This window comes from Stigmatopora argus, chromosome 6 (assembly GCF_051989625.1).
Source record: "Stigmatopora argus isolate UIUO_Sarg chromosome 6, RoL_Sarg_1.0, whole genome shotgun sequence".
Taxonomy (NCBI): domain Eukaryota; kingdom Metazoa; phylum Chordata; class Actinopteri; order Syngnathiformes; family Syngnathidae; genus Stigmatopora; species Stigmatopora argus.
This window is the reverse complement of record NC_135392.1, coordinates 12,862,702-12,874,278: the sequence shown is the minus strand read 5'-3', so window position 1 is coordinate 12,874,278 and position 11,577 is coordinate 12,862,702. Positions and strand designations below refer to the sequence as shown.

The following is an 11,577-nucleotide window of genomic DNA, read 5'->3' as shown; positions in this document are numbered from 1 at the left end:
TGGGTTAGTGGTATTGGTCAGAATTTTTTTTTTAGGTCAATAATCTCTGTTCAAACATTGACTATTAACCACTACTAGTAACTGCTACTAATCAGCAACTACTGCTGATTAATCGATTCATTGGTGCAGCTCTATTTGGTAGATAGAATGTCCCTCACCTTAACAAAGATACACCCCGAGAATAGGACTTTGACACCCCTGTTTTATGCACAGAAATATTCCCGATTCTCAGTGTGTGTGTGTGTGTGTGTGTGTGTGTGTGTGTCAGTCCAGTGATTGACAAGTCATAAGTTCGCTATGTCCAGTGGGAGCTGCGTATCGCAAAATAAAAGGTGTGTGGAGATTTTTCATGAATTTGCTATTGAATCCAGTTAGAGCTTCTCAGAGCAAATGTGCCCAGGCGGCGGATACCCCAGCATGCAACGCAGTCGGCATTATCTGAAGCTGGATTACCGAGGCTTTCGAGCGGCCCACAATCGCTCTCGGATGGCGGGTGAGGAAGGCCAAACGGGGGACTAGTATTGAGTGGACTTTCAGTTTGATTGGCAGGCCTCTGTGCAATGTGTTAGTGATGAGGGTAAGAAAAATGTGTGTGTGTGTGGGGGGGGGCGTTTAGTGACCTAGCAATGCCCATCTGCGGATGAGGGAGGCGAGGCAGTGCATGGGCGAGTTAAGATGGTAATAGCGAGTAAGAAGGAACTAATTGTAATTCAGCGTGAGACCCCCGCAGCTTGACTAAAAAGAGCTTTTTACGCCAGCGCAAGCAGACAAAGCCTGTTAAAAATACCAACCGCCCCTTCCTGCGACTTCTATTGCTTTGGGACAACAAGAGGCACATTTTTTTTCTTGCGACCTCCGGGAGAGGAAAGTGGGACAATATTGCTTGTTGGCTTTGATACTGGAAGTGTGTGTGTTTTTTTTTTTGCTAGTATAAATTTCAAAGTATTTGAAATAACTTTCTGAGATTGATGGCAACAGACGTCCAATTCATGTGAACTGGGATGGGCTGCCAGTCTTGTTTTGGTGAATCATCACACTTGATTGTAGAACTTCCACCAATTATTGTTTTGATCATTGACTCATTGCCAAGTTTTCATGATTAGTCATCTAAGTGGCATGGTTATAAATCAGTTTATTCTTTGTTATATTTCATATAAGACTTAATTTTTTTTCCCGGGAAATCTGGTTTCCTCCCTCACCTCAAAACATGGATGGTAGGCTGGTTGAACACTCTAAATTGTCCCTCGGTATGAATCAGAGCATGAATGTTTGCTCATCTCATCGTGCCCTGTAATTGGCTGGCATCCGATTCACGGTGTCCCCCGGCCGAGTGCCCACAATTGGCCGGGATAGGCTCCAGCACCCCCCTCGACCCTTTTAAGTCTAAGATGTACGGAAATAAATGAATATTCACATGATTGTTTTTCATGTGAATGCCAAGTCACGGCATCTAATCCCTGTGTTAAACATCTTGTTAAATTTACACGGGAGTACGCGGACTCGGTCTCAGGCGACGTGGATAAAACCTGTGTCTGTTTTCACCGTAGAAATCGCCTCCTTGGCTCCTTATCAACACACAAGAAAATGAGCAGCAAAGCTGATTTAATTCAGGGAAACTGAGGCCAGGATTTTGTTCATTTCATTTTTCGAATCACATCAGCCTATATGTGTGTGTGTGTGTGTGTGTGTGTGTGTTTGTATTTATGTATACACAAACTGCGCATTATTGGCACTCACACTCGCTCTCCTATAAGCTCATTTATACACCACAACGTTGCCCAAGTTGTCCTTGGAACACCCCGGTGATGTTTCTTCCAAGTGACGCATCTGATGGGCTATTGATATACACTGCATGGCGTCGTTATTCAAAATCCTGCTCTGCGTCTTTTGCATAAGTCTTCCTGAAACGTCAGCTTGTTTGCACGCAACACACATTTGAATAATGGCGGCGAAATCGCATCCCGATAACCTCCGGAGCAGCAAACGTGACTCAGCCGAATGTGGGGCACTCGCCTATAAATAGCCAACGCACACCTATGTTATGTGTCATGTGTGTGTGCAGTAGGGCAGAAAAGGCGAACAAACATATTGCATATTCCCGCTTATGTAATACGAAATAACCTCCGGCGGTATACCGTCGTTCTTAGAATCAAGAATGTATAGGAAATGGGGGCATTGAGGAAAGGTGATGATAACCACAGAGCAGGAAAAGGATTACGGATTAGATCATATTTTTGTTCCTTTGTTACTCTACAGTGGTACCTCGAGATACGATCTTAATTCGGTCCAGGACTGAGCTCGTATGTCGATATACTCGTAACTCAAATGAACGTTTCCCATAGAAATGAACTAAAAACAAATTAATTTGTTCCAAACCTCTGAAAAAACACCTTTCCTGCATGGCGACGTACTTGTAACATAGCATAAACAAATTTAAATGCACTTGGATTACACAGACTAAACTTAATTCTAATTTTGTTTTGAATTTTGATACCTTTCTTCTCCTGGGTTGGTTCTATTTGCCCCGCCTCCACCCTGACTTTCAGATGCAACCTATTGAGGGTTGTTTGCTTTTGTATTCCCTTCAAAATATTCCGAAAATGATGCACACAAATGTCCTCACAATAGGATAACGCATGGCCACTTGCCAACGAGAAGTAGTATATACTCCTCGTATTAGTGATCGATCTGCCATTCGCACTGTCTAACGGAAAAAAAAACACTGAAAAAAATGCAACGCTCCGCCCAGTGCTCGTAGAGACATTATAAGAAAGAGTTGCGACCAGAAAGACAGTGCCCATGATATTCTTATGAGCACCCTCTCGCGTCCGCTGTATGCTCGTATATCAAAATTTGTCTCGTATCTCAAGTTAAATATTTGCCCGAAATTTTACTCATATCTCAAATTGTTTGTACGTCGGAGCACTCGTATGTCAAGGTACCACTGTATTTTGTTCTGTCTGTGTTGTCTTATTTTTTGTGTGTAATTCCACTGTCAACCATGGGGCGGTGGCAAATTATTTTTCGTTGGCATTGTACATTTGACCAAAGAAGAAGAAAAAAAATACTTTTATTTCGCCGTTGATATAGATAATGTTTTATAGTCAAATCTCCAGTCATTTTTTTTCTTCATTTCTGAATGAATAGGAAATGAATATTGATGACAGTGGTCTGAATGTAAAAGGTACAAACGAAGCTTGCTCTCTTCGTGCTGTCATTTTTGTCCAACCTCAGCTCCTTCAGGAAAATCTGGTTATTTTACTGCCCTTATTAAAAAGTGCTAATAATGCCAACAGATGTAATCAGTCACAAGGTCCCCGCATGCGATGCCCGGCGCATAAACCCGAGCGGGCTATCATCAATGCGGCACTGAGCAATAACAAGCTCTATAAACGCTTCCTGACTAAGTCTCACTTAATCCCAGAGCCCCCACTTGTCATTTCCGATTAGCACGCCAATAAATTATGTTCATTTCTCCTGGGGGGTTAGGAAGGCAGAGGAATAAAAATCACTGCACCGCTCAAAAAAAAAAAAAACGTTACCTGAGCTCGCCTGGTTCTTTCCAGACGTCTCGATGCCGGCGCCGATGAGGTCCACGATTTTCTCAATCTGTTGGGAAATAAAATCACGTACATCGTATTTCATTTTCACAGAAATGTCAGCAATTGTAAACCATCATAAACCTGTGTGAGATCTTACCGTGGGAACCTAGCGCAGGGCTGCTACTGCCCCAGACTGTGGAAAAGTGGGCACACTTTGAAAAGTACTACAATAGCAACATAAGGAATGTCCTCCTTAATAGGATAACTTGTAGTCCTTGCATTGACTCTTCGGGGGACGCCACATAAAATGTCCCAAAGCTTTCCACTTAAACGTGAACTATTACACAAACCGTCACCTTTTCATTCATTTCTGCAGAGCTGCTAACCTCCGTCCACCCCATTTCAGGAGTACCCTTGTCCCATTTCCGGAGTTTATCCGGAGTAAATGTGATTCACGCAAAATCGATATGCGCTCAAGTCGCACAAAACGAATCATTCGTCAGAACTTGTAACTCATGAATCACAATGCACTCTAGTTACCGAATTCTTCAGGTTTACAGTGCAGTTGCATCAAGATGACAGAAGCCGTAGCGATGATGTGAATTTCAAGGCATTTAAATTGGAAATTTGGTACTTTTCTGAGTGACAATTTTTGGGGGATTTCCGGAGTTTAGAGAGGTTGTCCGGAGTCCCAGGGTTTGCGTTGCATTTCCGGGTAAACTCCTGAAATTCCGGAGTAGTGGGCAGCTGTTTCTGTATCCGAAATACTCAATCAAAACATCAAGATGTATCCTATCAAAGGTTTTCGGGAAATCAATGAACAAATCAACTGCCAAATTCTTTTTGACCAGTTCAGCCTCCATATGTCATGTTTTGTTGGGGTTTTGGTTGGTCGGGTGTGTTTCCTTGTGTGTCCTGTCCCCGTGATTGTATGAGTTTTCGGTACGTGTATGTGTGACCTGATCCTAATTTTAGAAGCTTTACATACAATTGAGACGGAAAAAGCATCGGGAAAGTTTCACTGGGAATATCATAAGTCGTGGGTGTGCAGTCTCACAGATGTATTATATTTTTATTAGCTTTTCCAATATTTATGTACATATACTCGAGGTACTGGGGCTTCGCTTCGAGCTTTTCATGGCAAATCAGCACACCAAATTGCTGTTTGCTTAGCAGTCAAGACAAAGAATTGTGGGAGCAGATCCCAGTGTATTTTTTCTTGGCAAATCCTCAAAATGATTATTAAATTCTCAAGTCATGCACTGCACAAATGACTTTAGAGGGCATGTGCAAAATGCTTCACTATTCAGAGCGTGCCAGTGTCTCGGATGTCTGTTTGGGATCATTTTGGCCAATTTCCCAGTCGTAGTTAGTCAACGTAGAAGCCTTGGTTTTTCCTCAAAAACCTCCATCAAACCAAATTGGCTGCTGTTTGGTTCAATTTAAGTCGTTTAAGACTTTTTCGTGCCTGCTGTGATGAGAGGCCTTTCCCCCAAATTTTGCGTCGATTGGTGCAGCTGATAACAGCGGCAGAAGTTTTGTATCACGCCTCCCAAAAGCCAAGTCAATTCTTAGTACAAAACGGAACAATTACCAATAAACCTTCACTTGCTACTTCATCCGTAATAATTAGAAATATTAGATTAGATTACATAACTTTATTCATCCCGTTTTTAGGAAATTTCATTGTCACAATAGTTCAAAGGTGAGAATACAGACACAGGAAAATACATTTTAGACATAAATAAATAGGTAATAAATAAATAAGCGTGTTGCTGATATATATATATGTGTATATATATACATATATATGTATATATATATATATATATATATATATATATATATATATATATATATGTATATATATACATGGTTGCAATCTAAATATTTGACATAAATACATAAGTACTTTATAATACTTAAGACCAACCGTATGTATATCTATATCTCTATATATACACATATATATACATATATATACATATATATGTATATATGTATATATATATATATATATATATATATATATATGTATATATGTATATATGTGTATATATAGATATACATACGGTTGGTCTTAAGTATTATAAAGTACTTATGTATTTATGTCAAATATTTAGATTGCAACCATGTAACGACACATTCAGCGCACCATGTAATGACAGAGTGGCACGCTTACATTAATGATGGTATCAACCCACCTACCCACTGAAGTGACATTTTGACGACAGACACCAATAAAGGTACACTCAGGCTGCATGGGATGTCATTTTACTCATGTAGCGTGTGTGTAAGTGTGTGCTATAGAATGCAAGTGGGTTAATTCAAGAAGTGAATATGAGGTTTGCCTTGCTCGGGGCACAGTATGCCACGTGCCTGCCCGCCTGCCTTCCAAATGAATCAAGGCTCATCTTGCACAGTGTTGATGCCACCAGCCAGCCAGGGCAGGGGGCTCTTTCAAACACTAAATATTACATCAAATGAGCCTGCCGCTCGCGCACGCGCTCACGTCGGCTTTTTAGCCAGCCCCAGTCCTTACCGATGACTGCGGCTTATTAGTTTTCTAATTCAAGCAGCCGAAGCAACGCGCACGCTTTGTCACTTGGTTTCTTTTTAGGCTGGTGATACAAAAAGAAAAGGACCAGTAGTTAACTGTCTGGCATTCCAAATTGAAAGTGGATTTAACGTTTTATCATTTAACGCCTTGGTTGGAATTGACGTGCTGGCTGTCTAAATGCTATGAAATTTAAAAAAAATAACACGATAAGCTCATATTGTAAGGCACCACTGTATTTTTCCTTTACATGTATTTCATGTATACTTGCAGTAGGAAAATGGTTCTCACCATGTAAATGTTTGTTTGTTGCTGGTCTGTGTGGGGAGGGGGGGGGGGGGGTGTATGTGTCTATTAAGCCACAGAAAATATTTAGGTTTTGCACACAAATGAATGGGGCGCACGATCAGACAGGCAGCTGCAACAACAGGATGCCCTTGAGAACAGGACACCCCACCCAACACGGCCTGAATAAACACTAGTGTCAGGGAAGCAGTGTGCGAGGGGTGGAGGTTGGGGGTGATAGGGAAGAAGCGAGGGTCCGCGATGACAGGACAACGACTTGCGCACAAACTTAAACATATCCGCCAAATGTCAAGTGGACTTCAAGAATGGCCGTCAGATCATTATTTTGAAACGTGGGCATCGAGGGCCTCTTAGTTGACTTCACATATCATTTTAATTGGACTTTTACAGTAGTTTTGTGTTGAGGTACTTTAATTTAAAAGCAAGCCAACTACGAGATATGTTAAGTCGGTGACATTTTCCTTACAATTGTCGTTAGAGTGAATTAGAATGCTTGAAAAATCACCAGTTTGTTCCGAAAGGTTTTACATGGTTGATCTCTATTTAATCACTGGCTGCCATTCAAATGCTTGAAATGATTAATTTACCTGCGCTTACATTTCATTGTTTTAGAATACACTTTTTGCACATTTTCAATGAGGATAAAAGTGCATATTTAATGAATAAAATGTATTTTATTGTCATTATTAAGGATGGATAATACAACAGATTTCTAGAGGAAGAAAACCCATTTTAGTCATCTTTTTATTTAAATTTTACTTTTGCATTAATACCAGTGTTTGTGTGTGTGTGTGTATATATATATATATATATATATATATATATATATATATATATATATATATATATATATATATATATATAAAATATACACATATATACACACTGGTATTAATTATTATATATTTTTGCTGTATTAGTGATGAGGCAATTTCTCATCATATACCGCCATTGTAAAAATATCTGCCAATGAAGTTTGATATTATAGGTACCACATGAAAAAAAAAATTGACACCGTTGAGAGTGCTACTAATCTGATTTTTTTTGGTTGATGCTTTTGCTGTGACATCTGTTTGGCACCAGTGCTCGCCAGCACCCCCGTTGGTGAAAATGGGTAGCGGGCATGACGCGTTGAGTGGATTTGTCATGACAGCGGAGGCCCAATTCGCCCTAGACGCTACATCAAGACGCTCGCACGCCCGGGCGACAGTCTGCGGGCGTTGCCATGGCAACCTCCGCAGGACCTCCTTTTCCAAAAAGCCACACTCTTCCCTCACCAATCCCCAGTCGATTTACCTCGTCCCACTCCGAGGCGAAGGATGGCATTCGCTCCTTGGTGGTCTTGCGTTCGGACACGGATCCACTCCGGGCGCCGTGACCCCCGTCACCTTCTCCGAGCGACGGCGCCAACAAGTCCGAGTCCGACTTGGACAAACTTCGAGTCAGCCTCAAGTTGTCGGCGGCTGAAACTTTCCCGTCCGTCCATTCGCCTTTGGAGGAATTCTTGCCCACCGTGCACTCTGACATTGTCCTACGTCCAGGCGCTTCCTTCTTTGAGAGAGAAATCTCAGATCTGTCGGTAAGCGCTGAGACTAGAAGACAAAGATGAAGTCAAGTGGAGTAAAGTGGAAGGAAAGGGAGTGGAAGTCAAAAAGGTCCACCCACTAGTCGTATCCTGCCGCCCTCCCCTTTTAGCAATAGACTTTTGTTCTTCAGTGACATCTAGAGCCATGGGAAACATTCCCAAGAGAAAACTGACAAGAGGATTCTCATAAAATCTATTCTTAACAACCCAACGCTTGACCAACATGCAATTTCAAATAACAATCAAGAGCTAAAAACCTAAAGCTACCTGTAAACTTCAACTAATCGCCATTTATCTCTAGACCGGATCGCAGAAATTCACTCTTGTCCAGGATCAAAAATGGCTTTTTCATTTCCAGCTACCTTAAAATGCAAGATCTTGATTTCGTCCGACTTTGCACTGCCAGCCTTTCCCAGTCAAAATGGATTAGACGGTTAGCTCCGTAGCGGCCAAAAAGTTCAACGACACCCTACAAAAGGCGCAGTTTCAAAACCTGAATAATTCAAATCTTAATTAGCGCTCCCTCTCCCCTCGTTAGCTTTTCCTGCTGTGAGTAAACGTCCCGTCCAAAGAATCCCCGAAGCTCGGTCCTCATTGGGAGTGACAGTCGGGTAATCGGGTTATTGGTGCACACCGAAGACAGCCTTCCTACTTTGCCTTCAATGACCGCTTTTGCTGAAAACACTTAAATGGGGGGGTCACGCTATATTTTCAAAGGACAGACGTAATGTTCCTCTGTGACTGTTTGGTGTGGGAACAAGAAGGAAGGACAATTTTTCGTGTCACAATCGGTCCCAAGATGCCAAATGGAAATCTTATCTCTTTGTGGGCCAAGTGATTATTGTTGTTATGTAAATTTTGAAACCAAGGAGTTGAATGATTGCCATATGAAAGAAGAATAAGCAGTTTCATCTCATGGCCTATTTGCTTTTCAGTTGATTTATTCTTACCCACATTTTCCAACCAGCAACATCTGAGTGCTGATTTTTGGGTGGAGCTTCATCAAAGTCATTGTGGCCCGGTGGAGCGAGTGGTTTGTGCGTCGGCCTCACAGCTCTGGGGTCCTGGGTTCAAATCCAGGTCATGTCCATCTGTGTGGACTTTGCATGTCCTGTGATCGGCTGACTACCGATTCAGGGTGTCCCCCACTTCTGGCCCGGAGTCAGCTGGAATAGGCTCCAGCACCTAATCGCGACCCTAATGAGGATAAAGTGGTTCCGAAAAGGAACGAATGAAAATAAACTGGAGTTTGATTGCAGGCCAATGCAAGAGTTTAAAAAGAGAAAAAAATTATATTTATATTTATGGACAATTTAGCTATGAGATATTTTGGTTCTTGATTTAAATGCTTATGACAGTGTCATTAAAAACATTCAAATAAAGTATAATCACAACTACTAATTGCTCAAATCTGTTACAATTTAGATGAAAATGGTTCATTTGTATCCTGCGTGGGTTTCCTCCGGGTACTCCGGTTTCCTCCCACATTCCAAAAACATGGTAGATGCTAATTGGACGACGCTCTAAATTGTGAGTGTGCATGGTTGTCCGTCTCCTTGCTATCCACTGATTTAGGGTGTCCCCCGCCTCTGGCCCAGAGACAGCTGGGCTTGGCTCCAGCACCCCCCGCGACCCTAATGAGGATAAAGTGGTTCACAAAATGAGCTGAGATGAGCTTAACCAAAGTCAACCCTAAGATGCCACCCAAATTTGGGTTATTTCAGCTCCAAAAAGGGACACAATCCATCCACTAGGCGTGGCCAAATTAGAGTGCCTCATCGTCTGCTGCAAATGCAGGACCTTACCTGAGATGGCTTTTAATTTGTTTTAATTTGTATTGTCTTTTTTTTTGTCTTTGAATCTGGCAAACTAAGAGAAATTAAACGACCGCAACAATGGAGCGTTGCTCGCCCGAGCAGTGTCACCATGGCGACCTCATCCCGCTCCTCCTCCTCTTCTTCTCGGCACTGCGCGCTCGTGACGAGCCGCCATCTCGGCGCACAGTACGCCTGGGCGCCCGTGCCCTCAATCAGCCAAGCTCCTCCGCATTGCTCACCTCGCATCTCTCGTGGCTGTGACAGAGAAGATGACCCTCCGCTCCCACGGGGTGGGCCGAGGCGAGCGGTAGGGGGTCGGAGAATTCGCTCCGGCGCGGGTAGTGCTGAACTGGCAAATACAAACGCCACATCTAATGAAAGCCTGCAAAGAAGAGCACGTCCGATGTTCTCTGTGCCAGATATGTGGATATGCACGTATTATTTTTTTTCCCCCAAATCAAACTTATTCGTAACAACAGCAACATTGGGAAAATCATGGGCAACAAGAAATAATAGGGTTTCAAACTATAGGTTTTTTCTTGTAGAATTTCCAGGCATTATTTTTTTTGGTTATCTATTTTGACTCAGAAACAAATGAACCATTTTCATCTAAATTGTAAAAGAATTGAGCAATTAGTAGCTGTGGTTATACTTTATTTTAATGTTTTTAATGACACTGTCATAAGGATTTAAATCAAGAACCAAAATATCTCATTGCTAAATTGTATATATATGATATGATTTTTTTTTCTTTTTAAACTCTTGCATTGGCCTGCAATCAAGCTCCAGTTTATTTTCATTCATTCATTTTCTGAACCGCTTTATCCTCATTAGGGTCACGGGGGGTGCTGGAGCCTATCCCAGCTGACTCCGGGCCAGAAGTGGGGGACACCCAGAATCGGTGGTCAGCCAATCGCAGTGCACAAGGAGACGGACAACTATTCACACTCACCCATACCTTAGGGCAATTTAGAGTGTCCAATCAGCCTACCATGCATATTTTTGGAATGAGGGAGGAAACCGGAGTACCCGAAGGAAACCCACACAGGCCCGGGGAGAACATGCAAACTGCACACAGGTGGACCGTTTTGGATTTGAACCCAGGACCCCAGACTTGATTTTATGAAAATAACAGAACCGTTTCAAGCAGAAAACAAACAAATGCCCTTTTATAATTAGCAGCAGGTGAGATGCAGGAGACTCCGCCTACAACACCCTCCAACAAAACTGCATTAAAAGGAAACAACCCAGCCCCAGGCCTTAGTTTTAGTCTGAACACCCCTGGTTTACCAGCATCACATCTTCACGGCCCATTAGGAGCCACGTCCTTTATGTACAAACATGAAGGAGCCGACTGATTATAGCCCGGGGGGGCTAGGAGACGGCCGTGACTCATGAACATTCGCCACGCACGCAACACAGCCGCTGTTGCTGCCAACAGGAAGTGGAACAAACAACGCAGACGGGGGTCACGAAAGGTTTACGTCTTCTGCAGCATGATAAAGACATCTCGATTTTTGAGGAGACTTTGGATGATGAAAACATTAATTTTTGAGGGGACTGGGTTCGATGGGGCAGTGGTTGTACCGCCTGACTTCGGTGGGGGCAGTCTGGGTTTGAGTCCCACCCGGCAGGGGTGGTTGTGAGCGTAAGTGGTTGTCCATTCCGTTGTGCCCTGCGATTGGCTGGCAACCAATTCAGAGTTTCTGCAGCCTGTGGTTGGCTGGGATCGGCTCCGGCGCCCCCTGCGACCCTTGACCCTTTGTGTTG

The 11,577-nt window shown here is 42.8% G+C and overlaps 1 protein-coding gene across 1 annotated transcript; it reads right to left on the bottom strand.

Annotated features, from left to right (window-relative positions):
- Positions 1 to 7,495: 7,495 nt before the first annotated feature.
- Positions 7,496 to 10,157, bottom strand: LOC144076278 (uncharacterized). Its single transcript, XM_077603997.1, has 2 exons — positions 10,047 to 10,157; positions 7,496 to 7,997 (listed from the first exon to the last, which is right to left on the bottom strand). The coding sequence occupies exons 1-2, from the start codon at positions 10,051 to 10,053 to the stop codon at positions 7,588 to 7,590; spliced, it is 417 nt and encodes a 138-aa protein (XP_077460123.1). The 5' UTR covers positions 10,054 to 10,157; the 3' UTR covers positions 7,496 to 7,587.
- Between the last annotated feature and the right edge of the window lie 1,420 nt (positions 10,158 to 11,577).